At 45.1% G+C, this 25,018-nt stretch overlaps 3 protein-coding genes across 8 annotated transcripts in view; 1 reads left to right on the forward strand and 2 right to left on the reverse strand.

The window, feature by feature from the left end:
- Positions 1-8,197: 8,197 nt before the first annotated feature.
- LOC143355681 (potassium/sodium hyperpolarization-activated cyclic nucleotide-gated channel 2) lies at positions 8,198-10,104 on the reverse strand. Its single transcript, XM_076790731.1, has 3 exons — positions 9,875-10,104; positions 9,529-9,693; positions 8,198-9,389 (listed from the first exon to the last, which is right to left on the reverse strand). The coding sequence occupies exons 1-3, from the start codon at positions 10,102-10,104 to the stop codon at positions 8,198-8,200; spliced, it is 1,587 nt and encodes a 528-aa protein (XP_076646846.1).
- Positions 10,105-10,901: 797 nt separating this feature from the next.
- Positions 10,902-12,690, forward strand: LOC143355682 (CD151 antigen). Its single transcript, XM_076790732.1, has 6 exons — positions 10,902-11,123; positions 11,322-11,504; positions 11,715-11,885; positions 11,992-12,081; positions 12,152-12,271; positions 12,625-12,690. The coding sequence occupies exons 1-6, from the start codon at positions 10,902-10,904 to the stop codon at positions 12,688-12,690; spliced, it is 852 nt and encodes a 283-aa protein (XP_076646847.1).
- A 5-nt stretch (positions 12,691-12,695) lies between these two features.
- Ten-a (Teneurin-a transmembrane protein) overlaps positions 12,696-25,018 on the reverse strand; it is a 1,070,822-nt gene continuing 1,058,499 nt past the window's right edge. For all 6 annotated transcript variants that reach the window (XM_076790528.1, XM_076790527.1, XM_076790526.1 and 3 more), the window contains 5 exons: positions 23,654-24,750; positions 23,359-23,581; positions 21,290-23,280; positions 20,794-20,977; positions 12,696-20,585 (listed from right to left, as the gene is read on the reverse strand). In XM_076790528.1, coding sequence (XP_076646643.1) covers positions 19,624-20,585; positions 20,794-20,977; positions 21,290-23,280; positions 23,359-23,581; positions 23,654-24,750 — 4,457 coding nt within the window. In that variant the 3' untranslated portion in view covers positions 12,696-19,623. The remainder of the gene's footprint in view (positions 20,586-20,793; positions 20,978-21,289; positions 23,281-23,358; positions 23,582-23,653; positions 24,751-25,018) is intronic.

Here is a 25,018-nt window from a genome sequence, read left to right on the forward strand (position 1 = left end):
AATTCCAAACAGAAAGCAACATATTTTAAAATTATTTTAATGTATTCGCTGCTTTAAATTGCAACTGCATATTTTAGTCGTAAATGCATAAAATATCCAATAATAATCGAATCCAACGTCAATAATCACATCAACAACCAATATCACACGTCCTCCTGTTTGATCCTCCCAAAATGCTCGGATCTATTCGCTGCTTTAAATTGCAGCTGCTTATTTTAGTGGTAAATGCATAAACTAGTAACAATCGAATCCAACGTCAATAATAACGTCAACAACCAATAACCGTCGTCCTCCTGTTTGATCCTCTCTAAATGCTCAACACAGACGGAGTTCAATGACCTGCTCCTCTGCCGGACAATCTAACTGCACTCCCAGCATAATGTTTGCACCCAACAAAGGCTGTACCCTAATAAACAGACTGCCGAACCTATCGCACAATCTCCAATTCACCGAACAACAACCAAAAAAGTATCATCCCCCTCGCCAGACACATACTCACCCCTGTACACACAATTCCCCGTGCATTCTCCGTAGAACCCACACTCTAATCGAACTTTACATTTTCCCGGGGCCAAAGCCGGACCATCCTCTCCAACCCGTGGCGCATCCCAGCCAGGCCAGCAGCCAGTCTCATCTTCCCTATTTTCCCTTCTTCGCGGAGATGTCTCGCGGCCGGTAGACTGGGAGACAGGGAGACGGGAGCGACAGAGGGACAGAGAGACAGGGAGACACATGCCGCGGGAGAAGGCGAGCTGAACCGAGAACGAGAGAAAGAGAGAGAGAGAGAGAGAGAGAGAGAGAGAGGCAACCGATCCGAGTTACCAGCGACACGCCAGCATTCCGCAGGACGCGTCGCGATCCGCATCATTCACGCTCCGTTAAACGCGTTAACGACCCGGACCCGGTCGCGTTGGATGCTCTTCGTCAACGAGTGCAGAGCGAAGATAGAAGACAGAAGGAGAGAGAGAGGGAGAGAGAGAAATCTCATCTTTCGATTCTCCGTTGTTCCGAACACGAGAGAGAAAGATCTATGAAGGTTTCGTCAGGGCCCACCCTCGGGGTTCGCGTCTTTTCATGCACCCTCGGTTACCTCACGGGGTTACATCCCTCTCTGTCTCTCTCTCCGCGACTCATCCCTCTTTTTCGGTCGGGCACACCGTTCAAGTGGGCATGGAGGGAACAATGGTTATCCAGGCGAGCGTGCTACGTGCCGCCAGCGGATCTCTGGCCATTGTGGGGTCAGGTGGGTCGTCAGTCGGCAGAGAGCCCGTTGGCTGGCTCCGCGGGGTGTGGCCACATAACCATAGCCGCAACGATCTCTCTCGTCTTCCTCCCCGTTGCTCCCCCCTTTCGCTCTGTCCTCCCTCTTGTCTCGTTTCGGCGCTCCCTCTCTGTCCGATAACCACGCTCGCTTTATCTGTCCTGCTCCGTCCCGCGCCGATAACCGAGCTCCTTCATCTCTCTACCTTCCTCTGCCATTTTATATCTTCCCTCTGTTTTTCCACGAGTCCCCGCCGTCTGCCTCTCTGCCTTGTTACACCCACTGATAACAATAACCCTCTCCGTCACACTCTGCTCTTCTCATCTTCGTCTTTCTACCCTCCTCCGGGCTCCTTTGCCTTCTGCCTTACCCGAGTCTGTCACTTTATCCAGCTGCACGCACCGATAACAATGCTCTTTTTACACTCGACGATAACCAACTCTCCTCTTCTTCATCTCCTTGCCTTCTTCTATTTTCCTCTCCTTTTCTTGACTCTCTGTCTCTTTTTCCGTCTTACCACGCTCCTCTGTCTTCCCTTACCATTCTCTTCATTCCTGCGTCTTCCCCTCGCTCTGTGTCTGCTCCTCTGTGACGCCACACACCCTCATTTCATCTCTCTTCATCTTCGTCTCTATACCTTCCTCTGTCACCTTTGCCCTCCTCTGTCACCTCTGTCCTCCTCTGTCTTTCTCCGTCTGTTTCTCCGTCTGTTCCTCTGTGAAGCCACACCCGCCGATAACAATAGCTCGCGCTCTCTTTCCGCCCCCGCGCGCGGATTTCGCCGCCACCTCGAGGTAGGGGGATACGCGATGCGCGTACGCCGCGCCGAGCTACCAAGCAGGCGCATCGCCGACCTATTACAATGGCCAGCCCTCCTAAGCGGTTCATTGTCATCGGCCTCGGGGCTCTCTCTGCCCATGCGTCGATGCGCACAAACCATTGTCTTGCCCCGATGGGCGGCACTTGCCGCATCGCGACGCCATCGGCTACCAACGGGGTAGAGACCGGTGCGCAACTCTCCTCCGGGATCCTCGTTCGCGGTAATGTCAATCATTAAGCTGCGCTTTCTGGACAAGACGCTCCGAACGATCGGATAATTGCGGATCCGCGTGTCTGGAGATCGGAATTCGCGATTCGGCGTCTTCTTTACGGTTCGTAACCGCGGCGCGACTTCAATTTAGGGTCCGGTGAATTAAGCTACGCCCCGGTTTTATGGGATTTTAACCCTTTGCACTCGAGTGGCGACTCTGAAGCACCACTAGAAATTATTGTGGCATTATTTCAATGAAATTACGAGAAATTTTACGAAATATTTGTTACATTACAAAATATGTGTTTAATTGATTACTAAACATTCGAATATCATATGTGGATATCGGATCAGTATCGTATGAATAAAATGAAAATATTCTAAGACGGAAGAAAAATTTAGTTTTAGAATGAATATAGCGCCGAGTGTAAAGGGTTAATGTTTCAGATTTTAATACTGCGGAATGCGGTCAGTGTTTGGATGTCGGCTTGGCGCCTTTCGGGTTTCTGGAAACGGTATTGTTTATTAATATTGTGTGGACAATTGACGATGTTCAGTTGAAGTACACCGCGATCAATACTGCCGGATCGTTGCGATCAACGATTTGCTATTATTCTTAAAAAATCTCTGGGTCTTTGTAGATTTTGTTTCCGGAATTTAATTTCTTATAAAATGACAAGCAATTTTTATATTTATTTGAGGGTGGTTTTTACACCATAGGCGTAAACACAGGCAGCTGTAAACAAATATGTGCGATTTATTGTAATAATCGGTGAGGACTCAATCTAGCAGTGCTCTATTATTCCAACAGCCATGTTTTCCTAATTAATTCGGTTAACTAAAGCACTGTGTAAATTGATCTGCAATAACTTTTGAAATCCATCCTAAAAATCCACCGAGTACGTAAACAAATAACTTCAATTTCTCGAAGTTTCTATGGAAACTCCCTCTTAAAATATAAAAGAACTGCACAAGAGCTCGTTAACCAGTTCTTATTTTAGAACTTTATTTAGTCTGACATTGAACGTCCGAATCTCCTTCGTCCATGAAAGTTCCCGGAGAAAGGCACAGACATAATGATTGCTATACCGAACCATTTGCACAGTGCAGTCTGAGCACATAAACTCAAAACAACATTCAGAACCAGCAGTGGTCGGAGGATACTCGAGGGTCGCGTCAAGTTCGTCCAAAAATCCTGCGCTAGCCCTTGAATCCTTTTTAACGCGTTGCGCTCTCCTCGAAAGGAGAATCTGAAACGCACAGAGCCGAGCATTAACGCGGGACCGCTGCTCTAAATAGAGAGGCACCATGAACGGGTGCTAGCCGCCATTCGAGCGTTTTCCCGGCGTTTATAATTTCAAGAAATAAAAACCGCGTGGAGGGGACGATTCAGCCAGTTTATCTCGGGCATGGTTAATGCTGATGGATAATATAATATGACAACATGGGCCACACTATTCGACAAAATTAGCAGAAATGGAAAATATCGAAATTGAGAGACAAGACTCCGTAGATTCCCGATAAGGTAGAGTGATCACGTTACCGACAAAAATAGGCGAAAAATGGTTTTACGTGCCTCAACTTTTCGTCCCTACATGAGAATATTTTTCGCTGGGAAAGGGCTCGTTCAATCTAGCGCGCGCTGGTCATCAGCTGACGAGATTATGCAGATATTGCAAGCATTAGAAGTAAGCCAAAAATTGATGATGTGCATCCCGTGGAGTCCAAGCATTTTCTGTGCTTGTCCAAACAAGTTTCTGGCGTTAGAATGTCGTTAATACAGGGCAAAAAATGTGACAAGTTGAATCACAGACTTAAGTCCCATCGGATCAAGACCAAGACGGATCTTAAGTATTTGCAATTACAGTGAATCCGGGGTATACGTCGCCGAGACTTTTGAGTTAGCTGTCGCCGAATTATCCCCACTACCGCGGGGTATGCCCAACAGGCTCAAGAGCCGCCACCGCCGAGGAGTGTGAACATAACAGAGTGTCGTCGGCAGCATTCCCCTGCTGCGACTTTGACAGATAACTCATAGGACACACGAATTACGACACGTTTGCGAACCGCGGCGAACTATAAATGGCGGTGACTATCGTGGTCCTTTTCTACGTTCTGCACTCCATCAAAGAATAGTGTCCCGACGACGACAAGACCCACTGATTTCACAAGATTCACAACAGTGACATAAGAGTTGAGAGGTGGTCAAATCAACTTCGTCTTCAAGAATTTATTTTCGGAGAATTGAAAGATATTTCTTGTCAATTGTACGAAATGTTGAAAATGTATTGTTTGGCAATTTTTTACTTGGATCCCGGCTACAATATCCCATGTCGATGAGTCAGGTGGAAGTAGGGCCCGTTTTCCGGCGATCCATGGGGATCGAGGACGAAATCCCGCGCGGTACGAAACAAATCTCGGCTCCGGCGGTGAAAATCGTGTTCATTAATAACGGGGTGCGTATCATCGGATCGCTGGACATAGATATCCGAGTAGAACCGGTCGGAATGGCGCTGGACATGCGAATCTCTGCAGATAAGCGGGCCCCGGCCGAGTAAATCAGATCCGTCCCCATCGTCGCCGCTTGTCCTGAAGGTAATGCGGAGGGACAGCGGGGACAATCAACCTTGAGCCTTACGAACAGGCGCATTAAAGGTAACGATCGCCGGATTCTAGCCGGCATTAACGAACCTCGGCGTCAAAACGCAGGCTCGCCCCGAGCGTAAATACGAGATCGCGCTTTCGCCCGGACACGATCCACAACCGCGCTCTTTCAGACACCTTATCTCCGTTGCACCACGAGCACCACGAGCACCACGAGAACTCCATGCAACGACTGCGCCATGCGATGATCGACCTCGGACGCGATTGGCGCTTTTACGGCGAATTAATGTGACGATCTCTGCTTGATACACTGATACTCGTTTGCCGACTTTTTTTGATTAGCTTATCGTAACAGCCGAGTTTATTACTCGAGAGTCCAGGTACTTGGTTCGATTGTCCCGTATCCAATAGGAATCGCGGTAGAGGGATCGTGTTCACATTTTTAGTTGACAGAGATTGTTTAGGAAGATGAGACAGCTCCAGTGACCAAGATGCATTTTCGATACTGTTTTATAAATATTTTTATTGGACACAACAATTCTGCGTCATCACTGTACTTTGCTTGGCACTATAACTTGCATTATAATAGCACTGTAATGGAGGAGTAGGGAATTTAAAAAAAAATTTTTCAACACCTTTAACATATGTACATTATTAGGGATTGTTTCTAGGGTATTCAAGAATCTGTTATATGTAAGAATTTATTGCAGGCGAACCCCATTGCGTAGAGGTTAAAAACTTTTTGCAGTATGCTCGAGCATGATTCAGTATTCTACACAAATTTTTGTTGTCCATTGCATTCGATGGTTCTTATTATAAACGATGTAGACTGACCTGTTGATAGAAGAAATTCTTCGTCTGCACAACGCACATCCACTGTGTCAACGAGTCAGTCCAGCTTGTCTGTAATAAATACCGTTCAATACAGCGTGCAATAAAAATTTTTTCTGCAGTATTGAATCATGCCAGAATGTATTACCAAAAACTTTTTGGTCCAACACCGTTTAGTTTCCTTGCAATTAATTCCTAAAAATATTCCATTTTAATCGTATAATGTGAGGTGATTAAGGTGACATTAAATATATGAATCTTTATAAAAATAATATTAGCAATTCTTAATCAAGCAAACATGTGAATACATCCTAAATCAGCCTAGTAACAGACAAATTTTCTCTCGGTGAATTTTTACAGGAATGTGCACAATGAACAAAATTGTTTTATTGTAAATTCAACCCTGGTGCAATGTTTAAAATAAGGTACACCCAAAGAGAACTCCTGCTTTCAATTATTTGCAATCAGAATATATATGTAAATTAATTTAATTCTGACCTCTTATATCATATTAAGACCAAGTAACAGAACAGATAATCCCTATAATTGATTGGCATCTTAGATTTAACAGTTGAGGTTGTAAATCATGACTATGAGCTCTCACTGAAAATTGTAAGAAAAGTTCAATGAAAAATTGCAAGAAAAATTCTAATTCTGAAGAATCGATGTACAATTTGTGTCTACAGGTCAATAATCGCAGGTTCAAGTTCCACACAAAGTTCCTCTGGCCACAAAAGAAGACGCCCTTCCTAAAGGGCTGATTTAATTCGCAAAATTGGACCGCAATCATTTCTGGAAGATCGCGAGAATCAAAGCTGCAATTTTGACGTTGTGTGCCGACATTGTCCAGGGATTCTGGAAGAGTTTGCTTTATGGTATACCGTGTCAGAAGGTCACGAGTGCGTCGATGATTCCTCCATCCCGGTACACGCACCATGAGAGATGACTAAATCACGCGTTGCGCTTTTTTTTCCTCCCCCACTCCGATGTTCACATTGGTTTCGCGATCGACGTAACGGGTCGTCTTACCCTGCGAAATTGCAGTCCTGTCTGTCCAGAGCGGCGCGATCCCCTCGATCACTGCCGGAGGATCCTGGTCTACTGTTACAACGCGCAAAAATGATCGGAATTGCGCCAATAAATCTTCCGCGCTAATGCCAGCCCAGGAGAAACAGTTATCAGATCCTCGAGATGTAATGGAGCTTTAACAATTTTCCCGGCTATTATCTCCGGCGCTCATTAACGATTCGTTGAACTTGATGGTTCTAACGGGGTTTCACCGCAGGCTGGCATTACTATAACAATATATTAGGGGTCTACGCATTTTACACGGTCGTAACGAACGTAATGCGTGCAACGAATGAAGAAATTTCTGTCAATTAAGTTACCGATGGATTTCGCTGAATCTAACGCTACCGGACGGATCGATATAATCTATCATCGATTTTCAGTCGATCGAACCTGTCGTAAAACAATTTTCATTCATGAACACTTTATATTGTTTTACACATATTTATACAACGAAGTACAGAACAGTATAAGCAGCTAGAAGAATTTTAAAATATTGTCTTATTATTATCAATTTATTAAACAACTTAGTAGAGGAAATACATTTCTGTTTTACTCCTGATTGTTACAATTAAGGCAGAACTTTTGCATAGAGCCTCGCAGTGTTGCTGAATGAATCTTTTCATAAAATACGAAACAAATATAGCTACAGAACAATCGTGTAAATTCTCCATATATGAGGCTATGCATTACGATGTTTTATTATATTAACTATTTCTACTTTATATTTCAAATTAACAAATTACATTTCACTCATACTTTTAAGTTTTAAAAACATCTTACAACACAAGGCGAAAGAAATCAAACGTTTTGCAGTGGCTGAATAAAGAGAATAATCAAATGTTCACCGTGAGGAATAATTAGCAACATGCAACCATTAATTCATGACAAACATTAACAAACAAAGTTTAGAAACTTTTGCAGAAAATTAGGAACTAGTCAGACTGCTTAATACTTCAACTATAACAATGAACTTATGAATAAAAATTGACTGAACTGAACTAAATTGTTAGAACATCTTTTATGCTAAAAACGCAAGAAATTGTGCTACCTAACAGCAATTATTTCACAGTTTTTAATAGAAACTCTCAACGTTCGGTCTTCAGGATCTGAAAGGCTGCTGCGTAACTGTTTAAAACAATTAAAAGAATGCAATCTCCCCCAACATCATTACAGATCGAATGAAACGTTAATAGCTGTTGCTTAACAGCGCATAAGTAAAAAGAACTGCCGTTAAGTAAAATATCAATATCAATTAACAATCAAGAAGTACCGTCGTCCCATTACACTTATGCAGCAACGATTCCCTGAACTGTGGGAAGCCTAAGTGAATTACAGCCACGAACATCCTAAGATTAACATTCTTCGACTCCTCCTGTTCTTGCAACACGTTGCTAAACAATCTACTGAGCGTTTAGAATCATCGTCTTCTCGTGCCTCTCGATAGCAATCTTCTTGATCCTCTCCCACAGCATGGGATAAGGATGAATGGTCCTGGCGAAGTCGGCCCTGTTCAGCCGATAGAGTTCGCACACCTCGACGGCGACGACGCTGGCAACCCTAAGCTCGTTGGGCATGACCAGAGCGACCTCCCCGAAGTGTGCACCGTCCTCCAAATGGCAGACCTCCTTTCCGGAATTGGTATAGATAGCAACGGTCCCGGTGGCAATAAAATACATGCAATCACCAGGCTGATTGGCTCTGACAATCACGTCGTTGGTGAGAAAGATCTCCGACTTCAGCAATCCAACGATCCTGCCGAGCAACGAGAGGGGAAGATTGTTGAAGAAGGTGACGTTCTCGACAAGCTTGCGACAGGAGTGCATGTTGATCTCGTGTCTCATTTGCAAGGACAGCGTATGCATGATTTCAGACTCCCTGAAAAACCTGCGCTGGAAGTGGAACTCATAGTACTGGATGATCCTGGTTTGAGTGTGATACGGCAGGTGCATGTGTCTCATGTACTGTCTCAGTTGCGCCATGGTAGCTTGATACTTCAGGCGAGAGCTGTTGGTGCCCTTGAAGAACTGCATCACGCGGCCCACCAGGATCCAAGGCGCCAAAATACCGACGACTTGTAGAACGATGATCAGATACAGGTCCGCCATGTCGGAGACGTTCGACTGAAGCAGCCCGGACTTGGTGAAAGTGGTGACGGCGCGCAGTATGGCGCCTACGTATTGTTCGTGCTTGGGCTTGTTCCACAGTTCCTGCTCCATCACCCACGAAGTGTTGCTCGGTGGCTTGGGTTCTCTCATCGAGATCACTGCGACCGGCAGTAAGAAGAACCAGCAGGCTTGCCAGTGCAGGCTGATCAACAGCCAGTAGATCACGATGCAGAACTCGTAGAGAGCCAACGGGATGTCCAGAGCGTGGACCATTCTGACGATGTGGGAATTCAAAGAGGCCACGCGGAACACGCAGATCAGGGATGCTACTTTCCGGGACACTCGCAACTCCTCCCACTTCGTTAGGAAGAACACGTCCGTGGGAAACGATCCGAGAACGTCGGGAATGAACGTGCCCGATCCGCAGTATCTTTTCGCGATCTTCCGTTTCTCTAGGACCACCATGTGCTCTTCCTCGTCCATATATCTGCAACGTTAGAGGAACGATAGTAGTAGAGAAATTTCTCGCTTTGTCCTCTTTGCTGAAGTTCACCAGTTCGAGCGTTGAGTTTTGCTCGAATTGATCAGTAGTGATTTGTGCAGATTGAAGATTTGTGCATCCTCACCCAGTTTTGAACTTGACCACCATGTCCGCAATGCAAAACAACAGGAAGCAGTTCTTTACGAGGCTCCAGGACAGTGGTATCGGCACCAATTCGAACGCGGCTTGGTACGGGATCAGTATCATCATGGCCGTCATTACAGTGATCATCAGGAAGTCCCAATAGTAGCTGAAATGATGCGACATGTTCGAAAATTGTGAAATAATACGAAAATTCTCAGGAACATTTGAGTCTATCAACAAACTGATGTGAGACCATCTCCATTTTGAAATTTTTTGATCAACTAAATTATTTTGGTTTTGCGAGAATTTTATCGGACTGTGATTTAATAAATAACCTGTATACCTACGTGAACATACTGAAAGGGTGGATGATGTGTACATAACTTTTTAGTTGCCGGCGTTTTTCTGAGACTATGAAGGCCGTGCTCCCCAAATATTTTCGCGCGGCTGGATTCTTATGGGAGGCTATGATTGCCACGCGGAAATAATCATAGGCTTTTCGCAAAGGTCCTCGGCCAGGAAGAAAAAATACGTCCTCTTCCTTTGGTATATCGCAGGCGTGCTCCACGTGCAGCATGATTGATCGATAAGTTAATAATTTGGCAACTCGAGGTTTCTTTGTAGGGTTACGCTGTCGAGAGATGATTATTATAGAATCATGTTGAAAGCTGCAAGCTTCAGCTGATTACATTCGCACCATAATAAAACGAAACGATTTGCAATTATATTGTACCATCTACGTACCAGAAACTAAAGGTTAATTAGTGTTAATGTGGTCCTAATAGCCAACTAATTGCAAGAAATTCGTCGGTTATTGCTGAGTTAATGTTTCAGTGATTGTTCAATCTTTAGGAAGGTGATTGGAGGAGAATTTTCTGAATTGTTTATAAGAGGGATATCGGAGAAATTATTCTCTTGAATATATCGACAACTGTCGTGTTGAAAGATTAATAATTTTAACAATGTCATTTCTGATGTGAAAGAATGAACTCTTCTGAAGAATATTTAAAATTTGAACTGGTAGCGCCATCCGTGGCGAACGAGTCGAACCAGAAAGCCGATGTTACCGACGAGCGAATGTTAGAACTCCGTCACCACCGACGAGATATATATTCTCGTCGGTGATATGGGGTAGCCATCTTGTACGTTCTACCGTAGATGACGCCACCCACTTATTCCAATTAAAAATTCAATCACCCGACAAGCTAATCAAATATTCCAAGCAATAATTCTTATCACGTAATATCAGCAAGTAAAACTTTCTTACAGCCATCTAGAAAACGGACGAATAAAGGTGCGGCACGAATCTTGGTGCTCTTTATTTACTTTTATTTGTTCGTTTGTCTCGGCAAAATTCAGGTCTCGGAAAGACACATGAACTGGAACAAATTCTTCACCGGTGAGAAACATCGCGGAACCAGCAAAAGCGAGGATGAACCGGAAACGGAAGACGAGGATGTCACCGACAGCAATGCCACCGTTTCCACTGGAAAAACATCACATTTCCTCGGAACGCGTTCCCAGGAGGTCCCTCGGGACCACTTTTCCCAAAAATGCATTCGAACCATTTTCCTAACGATCAATGCAATAACATTCGTGAGTAAAAAAGTAGTACCATAATAATGGCACCGTTGGCAATCTCCATTCACCAGTTATTTTTACTGCGATTCATTTTACTAGTCTTAACGTAGCGAAGCGTAAAAATCTAATAGGCTTTCATAAAAAAAAAAAAACTATTAGAACGCGTAAGAATGCTCTGACCGTTGCGTTTAACTTTTCTTTCAATAAATGAAGCTTGCAGGCATAGTTGGTGTGGTGACGTCAGTGTGGACCCTCACGGACGACAGGATAATGTCCAGATTGATTGGGCACCAGATTTTCCTCGTGACTTTATTGTTTGTCGGTCTCGTCGGATCTCTTGCTTCATTACTCGGGATAATTAGTTTAGTCCGAAAACGGAAGAAGTACTTGAAGACCGTTGGTTTAACTCTACTATCGTTGTTAAGAAGTATTGTGACACGTTGCCTACCGACGTTTATTCAAAACTTCTTAAAAATCTATGATACATAGCCACAGAATCTTTATTGGCATAATATATAGTTATTCAGAAATCTATTAATAAATTTTTGGTAGGTAAAGTGTTAACTAACCACTAATAATTACTAGAGTATTATTATTTAATGCCAGTACATATTTCTTTGCCTGCTGTTCCTCTGCGCCATCTTCGTAACTGCTATATCAAGCTTCTGGATCATCGAAGAAATTCTAAAAAATATTCAAGCTGACATGGTCACCGCCATGAGGAACTATGATTCCTCACCGTCGAGTAGAAGGTCATGGGACAGTACCCACACATACGTAAGAGGCCAACTCCTTTTGACAGTCATGTTACGATGTCTCCTTCGCCTTACCTTTTTCATATCTCTTCGAGTACTTGAGATATTAAGAAAGAACTGTATTTTAGCTGAAGTGTTGCGGGATTCAGTCCTCGCGTGATTGGACCAAGTACGAGATTAATATCCCGAAGAGTTGCTGTGCTACAGTCATTGAAGAAGTAACTCCTTTGGCGATTTATTAAATTTTTTTATTCCTTCTAAAACCTGATTTGTTATTAATATTTCTAGTGTATAAATATCACGGAAGCTGTAGCGTTCAAATCCGGATGTCTTCAAAACGCTGCGCTTCTGTTGAAATCGCATGTCCATGCCATAAGCATAACAGCGCTGCTGATTTTTCTGATCCTAGTAAGACAAAGAACATAAACAAAGAATATAGGCTCTTCAAAATTTATTTAACCCTTCTTCGGAAATATGTTAAACCACTGCATAAAATCTCTTCACTGTTTATCCGTTTCGCTCTTTAAAAATCAAAGTACTTAATAATATTGATTTGGTCTGGTATCAAATATAATTCGTTGTATATATCGCAAAAATAATTTCTATCAGGTTTGTTAAACAAAAGTTACCCTAATCCGCATGGACCCGTAATCTTTTGCAGGAACATAAATCCTAAGAGGGTGGAGGAAATTCAAGGTTTCACAATTTTACTATCTTTTCATTATCAAACAAACCAACCAAGTTTAATCGTTTTCTTTCAGTTAATTAATTTGTCCCTCGCCCTCTGCATCCTGCGCAGATTGAAGAAACGTCGATCCAGCCGCTGAGAATCTCATCCCAACTGGTCAAGAACTATGCCGAACACCCCTGAAGAGGCTGAGGGCGAAGGATCGACGCACGAGGATCGAGAAGACAAAATGACAAACTGCCCGATGAAACGTTTTCCCGTTTTTATTATCATATATAGATCATATATTTTCTGAAAACACTTAATATATTGTACTTATGATAGTAATATTGTAAGTTATTGGACATGCTGGTTGGGTGGGGGCACAGTGTGTGCCTGTCATGGCGGCGATTCGTCGATTAGAGTTCCACGTATTTTTTAATTATTTTCCCGTTGTTTTTGTTCCTTCGTTTTTTTTTACAACTCTTTCGAGAGCTTCCACGACGACCGTGGATTCTCGGATCGTCGAAGAACGCCAGGAGAAAAAAATACATTTATAAAAAATTATCTCCATCGTGGCCATCGTGCTCTGATCAGTCCTCGAAAGGGTTCCCGAAACGAGACTTTTGTGTTTTTCCTATTCTTTTCTTTTGCTTTAAATAGGGGGGGGGGGAGAGGGGAGGGGCAGAGTCCCGACAACATGACGTAATCCCAATTCGTTCGTTGCGAGACGACAAAAATGTATTGACATCGTTAATAATAACTCGTTGAACGCGATACAGATCTGTCTTTATCTCTCCTAATCGCCCAGATACCCTAAGTACCTGTGCTTGCACCTGTTCGTCCACGAATTTTCAGCTAATCCGCCGTTCCCTTGTATACATATACATGTGTACATATACATACATATAGATCCACCTGTCCACTTGTGCGCTCGCGTTCGCGTGTACCAAATCGGTCGATCCTCGAAAATCTCTCATGTCTTCACCGCTCTCAATTGTAAAAGACGATATCTGATGAGTGTAATATTTTTTCCTTTTATTATACATTCATTGCGTCATTCGTCGAGTGATCTGATTCGTCTGTGGAGCCTTGGACACATTCGAAAATTTATATAATACAAACTTAAGAATCTTCAACACCGCACCAACTCGATTAATGTGTTTGAGACTAATTTCTATCGAATTGGTAAATGAAGAAAGTTTTGAAATAGACAAAAGTTTGATCGAGTATTTAAACAAGTGTGTCAATTGCATAATTGTTAGCAACAATTTTAATAGAGTCACGCTGGACCAGAGAGTCCACTTAAGGCCCACTTAATTATCGTTCTATTTTATTTTTTATTCACAGAATATAGGAACAAAGAAAAGAACATTTCATTGGACATATTGAACAGGTAAACAAATATTTTTATAGGCTCCATCATTTTTTAAACGTTCTACGAAAATTCCCGAACCCGTCGGTACTTTTGTTTCATTTAATTCGTTCATTTTTATTTAATTCGGAATTAGAACCGACAATTGTATTTTCAAAGAACAGTGCAATGATTGTGAAGGTTAATTTCAGATAAATTGAATAAAAACTAGTTAATGTGCGTACGATAGTATAAAAAGTCAGACACACTTCTGTACAACAGCAACATCGTTTAGGCGAACTCCGCCGCAACGGTTCATTAGGTCCACGGATTAAAATCACTCATTAAAAAATGTCGTATGCAATCGAAAGCGACGCGGACATCGTAAAAACGAATCAGAGCATAGTTTCCCAACCTCCGCCGCAGTAAAATCGTTTGATAACCCATCTCTGTTATCACCAAGCGTAGACGAGCATGCAATTTTCGAGTCCGCGAAAGTTAAATCGAAAACAAAGCAACCGAAATAACCAGAAACTGAAGTTCGGTACCCTCCGGGTTGGGAAACTATGAATTAATTTAAATAATCGACCGGATTCGCACAGCACGCGTGCCATAGTGTGTTTGTATTTTTTTTTTTTTTGTGCGTGAGCACAGGGAGACATAATTATTATAGGACAGGGCTGGGCGCAGTCTCAGGCAGGTTTCCATCCAATTACAGATATATTATATCATAGCAAACATCGTGACTATTTACAATAAATACAGTCGATTAGATTATATAAATAAAATATATCGTATCGTTAGTTTAGGTTTACAGCAACACGTGACAGTAAACAATTAGATCAGCGGCAAAGTAGCGTTTAATCTACTTAGGGGTAATGGTCATAGTAGCTGCAGCATGACTTGACTCTTCTGCCATTCACTCATTCTCTTCTCTCTCTCTCTCTCTCTCTCTCTCTCTCTCTCTCTCTCTCTCTCTCTCTCACTCTCTCGCATTCTTCCTCTCTCTAGCATTCTTAATTTGTGTTATTTTTCTCTTTAATATATCACTCTCTCCCCCTTTCACTCTCACTCTCTCTCTTTCCAAACTTCAGTTCTGTTCCGAATCTCTAGTCGTCGAGATTCGCTTCGCGAGAATCGAGTACCTCACGAATACATCACCATCATCGTCATCATCATTAACATCATCATTATCATCATCACGTGGTCCGACGGATTCAGCTAGCTTCCGGCCATACATAATTTCTCTCTTTTCGCATTAATAATACGATCCGCGTTGTGTAATCGCACGTAATAATTAATTAATAATCCTAATAATAATAATAATAATAATAATAATAATAATAAAAATAATAATAATCATCGGTTCACTCCTTCGATTTCTACCCCGTTAATTCCAGAAGTATTTATATTTATATATATATATTTATATGTATATATATATATATATTTATATTTATATTCATATTTATATTTAATCGCGTCCCCCCTCCCCCCGCGCGGTCGAAAACTCCGGGGAACGTGTAAAAAGGGTTTTCAATATTTCTCTCTTTGTGTTCTGCGAAACGAGACGAAACTTCACGGAAGTTAGAGAGCGAATCGTCGATTTACTCCAATTGTCCCATACGTTATGGTTGTCTTCCCGTTGAATTGAACCCCCCACGGTTTGAATTCTCGTTTCTCTAGGTTAGCACGTAGAACTCGAAGAACAAGCTTCTCGCGACCCTGCACACCTTTTTTCCGAGTACATAATTATCCATCGTGAACCGCGTAGGCTCTCTCTCTCTCTCTCTCTCTCTCTCTCTCTCTCTCTCTCTCTCTCTCTCTCTCTCTCTCTCGCACACGCACACACACACACATGTAGACGTACTCGCGCAAACACACACACACACTCTCTCTCTCTCTCCCTCTCTCTCTCTCCCACATTTAATAATTTGACACTCGATGCTTCCTATCGCGTTTTAAAAAATAGTCGATTCTTTGAACGCCGTTACCGATCCGCGTTGGTAAATTACATAGATATACGGTTACAGATACGAAGAAACGGGTGAGGGGGTGTGGTTTCAAGGGGGGGGGGGTGAGGGCTTCAGAAAGGGAGGCTGGGCAGTGTGAGTGTTTAGACGTCCACGTATCGAAGCTGTAGCTCTGATGGCGTCATCCTTCTCGCTGGTTTTGTCGCGATTATGGCAGCGTTGGTTTTTTGTTCTTTCATTTTTTTTTTTTGTTTTTTCTTTCCCAGGCGAGAGAACGAAGAACCCACCCCCGATCGTTAACACGATACAGAATAGTTCGACGATTCTCGCGGTTATAGTGATCTCGCGGCACCCCCGTATATAAGTCCACGAGAGGTTCGGGTTTCATCGACCAGGAAAATACGCGCGAAACGAGCTGAGTCTCCGGTTTCTTCAGGGCGCTTGGAGAGTTCGCTTGGACCGCAGAATTTGGAGAGTTTCGCTGTTACATAGCTCTAAACACTCGAGTCCGAGTAAAAAATACATTACACGAAGCTTTCCTATATATCTCTTTCTCTTTCTCTCTCTCTCTCTCTCTCTCTCTCTCTCTCTCTCTCTCTCTCTCTCTTCATATTTTTTTCTTAATCTCGGTTTCTCTTTCTCTTTCTCTTTCTATATATAGTTTTCTTTTTCCTCTTTTTGTTCCTTCCGTAACGTTTATACACTCAGCGTATAGTGTTATCATATTTTCTTTTTTTTTCGGTTTTGTCGTTTTTATCGATTTCTAGCCGCGATATATCTCGTCGTCGCGGTGCCAGCTATCTAATCCCGTTAAAATGGCGCCGTCTAAAGCCGTCGCAAAGTATCGAATGTGGCAATCGAGGGGAATATCATCCAAAGGAAGGAAACGAGGGGAAGGTGTGGGTGGGAGACGGGTGTCGGGAGACTAGTCACACCTGTCATCAACCCTAACTCCGTTGAGGATCGAGCAGCTTTTGATTGCAGCTACCTTGAGTCTTTTTAGAGTCTTCGTAGACTGTGGCCGTCTGAGGAACCAAGCTTGATTCGGTGAGAATTTGCGGACCTTGATATGATCTCGAACTTAGAGTGATGGGGGTCTTGTCAATCCTTAACCGGACGGGTGGCTTTCATGGGTGGATTTTTGTGCAACCAAGTCGGTTCAAATAGCTTTTACAGGATTAGAACAAATTTTATATTGTTAGTGCAAAAACGAAACTGTGAATTATTATGCAGAAAGTCGGTAGAAATATTATTGTTAGAGTTGGACAAAATGTTGAGCCTAGTGCAATAAGGGAACTGAATTTTTATAGAAACAAAATTGGTTCAAATAGCATTTTGAGGGTTACACAAAATTTTCGACATGGTGCAAAAAGGAAACTGTGAATTTTTATGCAAAAAGTCGGTTCAATAGCATTTTCAGAGCCAGATAAGACTGTGAGCTTGGTGCAATAAGGAAATTGTGGATTTTTTGGTAAAATAACATTTTTAGAGACAAGAAAATGGAATTGATCCGTGGTTGGAAATTGTTTGAATAGAACAATAATTTAGATTAACAAGATTCTACAGACTCGACTACGTAAAAAGAATTATTGTACTTCGAGTTTCTTCGATGATTATAGTCAGGTGGACAGAAATGAAATAGAATCTGTCTTACTTAAGGATTACAAATAAAACCAAAATAAAATAATGCGATACTAAATTTTATTACAAAATTCGTTACTTCAAATTTTGAGAAATTAGCTAAAGCATAAACGCCTAAACATTTCTGGAAAGTTTGTATCGAGTTTGAAACAAGTAGATCCAGGTAATTATTCGTTACAAAAAATGTTCACATAGTCAGAAACATTGGAACCCACCGGTCAAGGGTCAACGAAGCTTCCCATTACCAAAATAGTCTACAAAACCAATGAAATTCCCAAGACAATCCGCGAGTTCCACAATAAACCGTGCAGTACGACGCCGCGTCGTTGTCGACGGTGCGCGGGTAGCAAAGGAAGCCGAGACATCATCGGAGAATTCCTCAGGGACCTTTCCCCTTCATCGTCATCACCCTGTACATTCGATCATCGCAGCGAGGGTTGATCGCAAGCGTTGGAAGGGCTCGGCGGGTGCTAAATAATAGCTTACGCGCGTAGAGACGTTAATTATGGCGTTCAGTGCGCCGCGGAAACGGCCGGCACTGATCAGCGTTAATTTAGATACACACACTTAGTTACTTCGGTGAAGGAAACGATAGTTAACGCTCGTTATTCATATCCAGCAAGCACGAATATTTGCGATATTGTGTTTATACGTATTATTTACCGACAATTAGTCCGTCCGCGTTTCGCGTGGCTCGCGGAGACGGACATCGGCGCGCGCGGCCGACGCTTCCTTCCGGTTTTTTTGTTCAACGCTTCTCTTCCGGTTCCTTTTCTTTTTTGTTTCGAACGCTTCTTCCGGCTGGAAGCGGCCATTTTGTGAGTCCCCGCCGTGCAGTCGCCGCCGCCGCCATTTTGTCGTGCGGGGGACGCACGGGTCCTCCGTGAGGAGAGGAAGTGGTGGACGCTGGCGCTGAACGGGGAATCAGGGGTTGGGATTTAGGACACATCCATCAGTTAAAAATACCTTAGCCACGCTATTTAGTGATGTCCTCTAACTAGTCACGCTCGTTACTGTCGCACCGAAAGCACCACTTTATTATACACCCTAACGTCGTCCTCGACCTCCGCCTAAATTCGGGATAACGTCAATTCGAAGCGCGTCCGAACGATCCTCTTCACCGTCCATCTCCGTGATCCTTGGGCCATTCATTGTTGAGATTCGTCCGTGTCCCGATGCACTCGCGGTCGCACCCGTACCTACTGTCCTCGTTCGTCAACTCTCCTAGACCCCAACCAGTCGATTCTCTTCCCTTCACTATTTCTCTTCGGATCTAGATCGTTCTACGCGGTTCGAGCATCGCGCGGCCACACGAGACGGACAGACAGGGTACACACGGTTCTCACACGGTTCAACATCGACGATCGTGACACTCGGCTCGACCTTATCCTACTGGAAAAATGTTTCTACGTCAATGTAAAGCTATATATTGACTAGTTTCTCTCACTCGGTTCGCCCTCAACGACGAATGGCCTGGATTCCGGTCTCCGACCCGTCCGACTCCGCGCCGAATCGACCTCTCGATGGTGTACTTCATCGTTTCTTCACGATCACGTTCCGCGCACCGCGTCTCCTCTTAAACTCTCCCTCCTCTCTCTCTCTCTCTCTTTCTCTTTCTCTCTAAATTCGATCTGATCGAAGGAACATCGTCCCCGAAGACGGGTCCCCGGAACGTCTCGCGGCCCTCTCCCGTTCGCACAACACCACCTTCGGTGACCCGCGAGTCACGCGACTCTTCGCCCTTACACAACTACACCCTATCGCGGTACATAATAATCGTATTAACGTTAATGTTTTTGGCATCTTCGAAATACACAAATAGACTTTGGTATAAAACTTTTTTTTTTCTCTTTGTTTGATAGTGTTCAAGTGCGCGCGGTTACCGACACGCGCACACGACTCTTCATCATCATCTTCTTCTTCTTCTTCTCATCGTCCACCACCCGCTTCTTCTTTTGCTTCTTCTTCGGCGAGCGCGCGCGCGCCCCGAACAAAAATTCCTGTTTCGCTTCCGCTTTGTTTTTATTTTTTTGGACAGTTCTCCCGTGCTCCAGGAGAGGAGGACTTGTGTGTGTGTGTGTGTGTGTGGTGATTAGCGTTTAGGCGACCGGGCCTGGTCGCCGATCTAGCAGAGCTTGTCCAGCCACCAGAGCTTGCAGGTCGGCGCGCCTCTCCTTCTACGACGTTTCTTGCTGGACGGGTCGACCGCCTTCTTCACGAACCTGATGTTGTAGGGGTCCTCGGCCAGCTCGGGGTAGAGCTGCGCGTCGTGTATGTACTCGCCCTCGTAGCTGGACGCGGAGCCGGACTTGAGGATCTCCTCCTGCTCGGCGACCATCCACTCGATGGTGGACGGTGTGTTGGCCTTGAGAGCCTCGCGCTCCCGGTGCCAGGCCTTGCGGATCGCGGTGGCCTTCGCGTGGTGCAGCAGTCTTTGTTTCTCTTTCTCGGCGGTGGTGCCGTAACGCAGGTTCACCACATAGCTGTCCCCGTGGATCTTCACGTCGATCAGCGAGCTGCTGCCGCTGCCGTTCTCGCTCTCGTGGAACGTGGTGTTCACCTGGCCGCCTAGCCGCTTCAGCTGGCCCCTGTCCTCGATCGCCCGCCAGGTCTCCTCCTTGACGAAGTAGAACGCGTCCTGCTGTGCACTGTGCACCACGAACGTGAATGGCAGGAAGTACGACCGGTTGAACACCGACGTGAACACGTCTCCGTAGATGGCGTTCGCTGTTGGAACACTGGACACCACAGCCTGGCCATCCACCGTTCTCGACACCAGGATCCCCTTGCCGAACGGAGGATCGGAAGCAGCTCCCAAACGACTCGGTATAAGGTCACTGGTGTCCTTCTTCAGGGCCGAGCGCGGCGGAGCCGAGAGACTCACCGCATCTCCCGAATGCCTCTGCGTGATGTGTGCCAGGAACCCTGATTGCACACCCATGTTCCTCGTTCGCTTCTTCTTCCCGAAGATCGATGTTCCTGGACCCAACGCTGGAGGAACCAGGCTGTCCGGCAGCTCCTCGGGGAACAGTTGAGGCGCCAGGCTCTTCAGGTCGTAGCCCAGGTGCTTCAGCCATGATATGTGGTCTGCAAGATGTATTTAGCAGTTTGTAGCTGTGTCTCGTGGACTGATATTGGGGATGCTAAATCAAGGAGGAGATCTATCGGACGGTATGGATGTGCTATTTGGTTTCAGAAGCTAGCCGCCCTCCGAGCGCATCAATATTGACTCAGAGCTATGCAAGCCATTAATCTTGCACAAAGCAATTGATCGCCGAAGATACGCTCGCCTTACCTGTGGGTTGGTTTGGTTTGTCTGTGTGCCTGACGTCAATAGGATCGTTCCCGTTGAACCTATACAAGTGCAGGTGAGTCGGAGTGTCCACCCTGTCCAGCACGTTCTCCCACAGTGGAGACATCCATTGGCCGATCAATGGGTCGTAGACTTTGCCGTTCGGCATGTGCACCAGAGACGTCACCTAGAAACCAAAGGACACTGTTAGGAACACTGCAACTCTCAAATCTGACCACTTTCTACTTCAGAAGCTGTCCAAGTCTGTGTTTCTGAATCTGTTTATTGCACGACCCAGTATATTCGTTTTTAATAGTACTGTGGACCAAATGTTGATAACATAACATTTTTAGAAATCTGGTAGACTGGAATAATTGCAAAGAAGAATATAATAAGAAGAAGTTTTAAAAAATTCTCTATTTGGAGTCTGGATTTGGTTCTAAACGCAGACCAAGATGACTATGAAACCCCCATCCCTCTGTTTCAATCACTGTCTCACCTTGTCCAATAATCCTCCACAGAAATCGACAGGTAGATACAAATAGGGGTTAGAGTCGTAAACGATATGTCCGTAGGGTGACCTCATGATCTCCCTGATGCCCTCTCCGTACTGACTGAAGATCATGATGGGTGTGCCACACTGATCGGTGGCGATGTAATACTTGTACCTGTAGACTTGTGCGTATATCAGATGTCCCCTGTCGTCGTACACCAAAGACATCAATTTTCCGTCTCGTGGACTATAAATCTGGCTGACTTCGTGAGGACGTTTCTGATTGTTATAGAAAAATTGGGTAACGTTGCCGTAATTGTCTTTCCTGGTAGCTAGACGATCCATATGATCGTAGTAATATCTAACGTCGAAACGTCCGCGTTTGGTAGCGCGAACTAGAAGACCTTTAGCATTGTAATTGAACCTTTCTTCTCTGGCATTTTGCACGACGAGTCCTCTGTTGTCATATTTGTAGAGACCTTCTCCGAATTTAACTATTCTATCCATGCTATTGTATTCCATAGGTATCGTGTTTCCTCTGTACGTCAAGGACAACATGTTACCGTTAGCATCGTACTTGAATCCCCATGGTTCCTGAGCTTCCACTCCAGTTAATTGACCGTCACAGTCCCAAGTATAGTTCTTCACATTAGTGTAAGTGTTCACAGCGACGTTGCGAGTGTACGTCCTCGTCTGATTGATGCGACCTCGAGAATCATGAGTGAACTCCATCCTGAAAACTTCTAGCTGATGGATGGTCACGGTCACTTGCGTTTCCAAGTACCTCTCGTCAGTGATTCGAGAGAACAATGCGGTTCCATCGAACACCGTGGTCTCGTTGGTTTGCGGCCTGGCGACCTTGAACTGACCTATCTGCTCCAACATGCCAGTCCTAGGACTGTAGGCCATGGTGTGAGTCGGCAGCGTCTGACCCCCTATTCTGCCTTGGACATTGATCAACCTGAAGTTCGAGTCATAGTCAAAGGTAAACTTGGCGTTGCTGAGACCAGTCTTCGCTCCAAAGTCGATACGTTCTTCAACTAGCAAGCCATCGCTGTATTGGTAGTCCCATTTGTACTCCACGTCCCTCTCAGAGTGGATCACTTCCGAGGGAAGACCGCTCTCTGTGTACCTCATCTCGCTCTTTCCATCTCCGTGCACCACTTCGGCAAGCTGACCAGAAGTGTGATACCTGTAGACGATTCTAGCACCGTCCCCGGGGAACACGGTCTGCAATAGATTGCCGTCATGGCTGTAGTGTTGAAGATAGGCCCTGGTGCTTCCTGGAGGAGTGTACGTCACCCTGAGGAAGCCGAGAGAAGCCTGGCAAGAGAACGAATGTTTTGTTCCGGATGGAAGAATGATGTGTCGAAGACCACCATCGTCATCGTACTCCAATGAGAAGTGTCTGTTGCTGGCTAGAGTGATGTTAGAGAGGATGTTCAGGCTGTTGTAAGTATAGTGTTTGGTGCCGTCCTGGCTGTTGGTCACCTCAGCTAGCTGTCCGTGTCGGTCGTAGCCGTATGATTCATCAGAAGCACCCCATTTCCAGCTTTCTATACGATTGAACCTGTCATAGGTTATGGTCAGGTTGTAGCCTTGTTCGTGAGGCTGCCAGGTCAAGGGTAGTCCAGCTGGGTCAAACGTGACTGTTAATAGAGGGTTTCTAGTCTTGTCGTAGAACGTCTCGCGACTGAAAGCTTGCTCGAACTCAACGCCTATCACTCTAGTGTCGTTCACCCAGATCTCTCTGTTCAGAGTCTGTTGGAAGTGGCTGACGTCGCCGACTAAATTGTATGTCGTCGTCATGGTGTTCGTCAGCTCTCCTAGAGACATCAACTGGTAGCTCCACATTGGTAGCATCTCGGCTTCTACCGGCAGTGCGGCTTCCAATAGGGGGTGCTTCGTTGTCGGGGCGCTGAGGACTCTGCCGCCACCTGGGAGCAGGACCTCGAGGCTGCTGTTGGTGAACGCGATGGCCTTCTTGACCTTGGCACCTGGGATACCAGAATGATTCATTAGTGTCAAGCTGTGAAACTGAACGGACAGCAGATAATGAATAACGTTAATCTTACCATCAGTGATGGTCAACTCCTTGGACCTCTCGTTCTTCATCATGAACTCGACAATTCTCTGTTTATCGCCCTTCGACAGCGCCTGCAGGGGAGCAGACACCTTCACGGCCAGACCTTCGTCGCCAGACAAGTCCGAAGACAGCTTCAGCTTCTCTCCAGTAGGCAGAATCACATCGATAACACGTCCCAAACTATCGTAATTGTAAATATACGTGTCTCCACCCTGTAACAAATGAAATAACAATGTACAACACAATCAAATCCCACAAAACACTTCAACATACTAAACACTTACTCCTGATCGGCTGGTCAGCAAACCAGTGGACCCATCGTATCCAAGGACGATCTCCGATCTTTCCCTCTCGGTAAGCTTCTCCAGGAACCCAACACCCGAGATCACCAGCCCAGACTTATGATCCTGAGTGTTCTCGATGGAATAAACAACGCTGTTGTAGTCCCTGAGGAACTGGATCTTATTGCGCGCACTGTCGTTCACAGTAGACAGTTTCCCCAAGCTGGTGTTCTTGCTGTACAAGAACGAGTATCGCGTCTTCCCGGATGTCAAATCTTTGGTGGAGATGTGTTGACCGTATCGATTGAACACGTAGATCTCGTTCGTAGGTGGGAATGGGATATGGAACTCTCCGCTCTCGTCGTGATTAGGTAAATAAGGCTGAAGTGCTAAGATGTGCAAGCTGCCTTGGTCCGCCACGTGGAGGACACCGTCGGGAGAGATAGCGATGGCAGATATAGCAGTGAACTTGGCATTAGACGATAACAAAGTCTCTGTGCTGCTAGTGTCATCGGTACAAGAGCAGCTTTCCAGATCCTTGGTGCTGGGTGTAGTGTTATTGCACTCGCATTGTCCTCTCATCCGTTCCTGTTGTTGACCAGCGAAATGGGACATCTTCCCAGAGCTGTCCACCACTCTGATGGTGTTCACTCTATGAGAATCGCTCTCTGCTATGTACAGCTCACCGGTTGGACTGAAACCAACTGCCAGAACCGAGCCCAGGACCTCGTCTGGCTTCTTCGGGTTGGCGGTGTTCGTCACATTCGCCTTCGAGGCGTCTCCGTCGTTCCCGTTGCTGTTGCTGGCGCAGTGCAGAGGCGTCCCTGCTACCACACGGACTTTTAAGTCGCTGGTAAGCTTCAGGACTAGCCTGTCGTCGATAAAGTGTAGGGAACCGTCCAGCGGGCTTAGGGTCAATCCTGTCGGCCATTGAAGCTGAGCCTGGTGGGCGGGTATTGCGCCCACGCACGGAGCCGGGGACCAGTGGTTATGGTGACCGTGGTGACCCACCAGGGTGTGGATGATGCCCCGGGGATCCACCGCTCGGATGTTCCTCCCGTCCGCGATGTACATCGTCTTGTCCGCTGCTATCGCGATTCCTGGAATAGGGTGCGTTTATTGAGTGGCGATTTGAGGGTTGATACGGGGTGAAGTGTTAGTAACGGCATGGGTGCCGTTCGAACACTTTTGATGCATTTTAGGACACTTTTATTCTCCGTGGGTGGTTTTTAATACAGGTTATTCTATTCAGGGTGGATACAAAATCTGGGATTATTGAGAATATTTATTTTGAATAGAAATCATTTTTGTTTGCTGGTTGGGTAGGTGGCATTCTCTCGTGCAAACACAGTGATTTCTCTATATATG

The sequence above is a fragment of the Halictus rubicundus genome, chromosome 7, assembly GCF_050948215.1.
Source record: "Halictus rubicundus isolate RS-2024b chromosome 7, iyHalRubi1_principal, whole genome shotgun sequence".
Classification (NCBI taxonomy): domain Eukaryota; kingdom Metazoa; phylum Arthropoda; class Insecta; order Hymenoptera; family Halictidae; genus Halictus; species Halictus rubicundus.

What these genes read in the sequence shown, in the direction of transcription:
- LOC143355681 (XM_076790731.1), bottom strand. Translation starts at nt 10,104, where the DNA reads ATGCTGCACGTGGAGCACGCCTGCGATATACCAAAGGAAGAGGACGTA. An exon ending in CACCCTTTCAGTATGTTCAC is followed by an intron (nt 9,694 to 9,874) that starts GTAGGTATACAG and finishes GCATCATTTCAG; the next exon opens with CTACTATTGGGACTTCCTGA. An exon ending in GTGGTCAAGTTCAAAACTGG is followed by an intron (nt 9,390 to 9,528) that starts GTGAGGATGCAC and finishes CTAACGTTGCAG; the next exon opens with ATATATGGACGAGGAAGAGC.
- LOC143355682 (XM_076790732.1), top strand. Translation starts at nt 10,902, where the DNA reads ATGAACTGGAACAAATTCTTCACCGGTGAGAAACATCGCGGAACCAGC. An exon ending in GGGACAGTACCCACACATAC is followed by an intron (nt 11,886 to 11,991) that starts GTAAGAGGCCAA and finishes ACTGTATTTTAG; the next exon opens with CTGAAGTGTTGCGGGATTCA. An exon ending in TGCTGATTTTTCTGATCCTA is followed by an intron (nt 12,272 to 12,624) that starts GTAAGACAAAGA and finishes GTTTTCTTTCAG; the next exon opens with TTAATTAATTTGTCCCTCGC.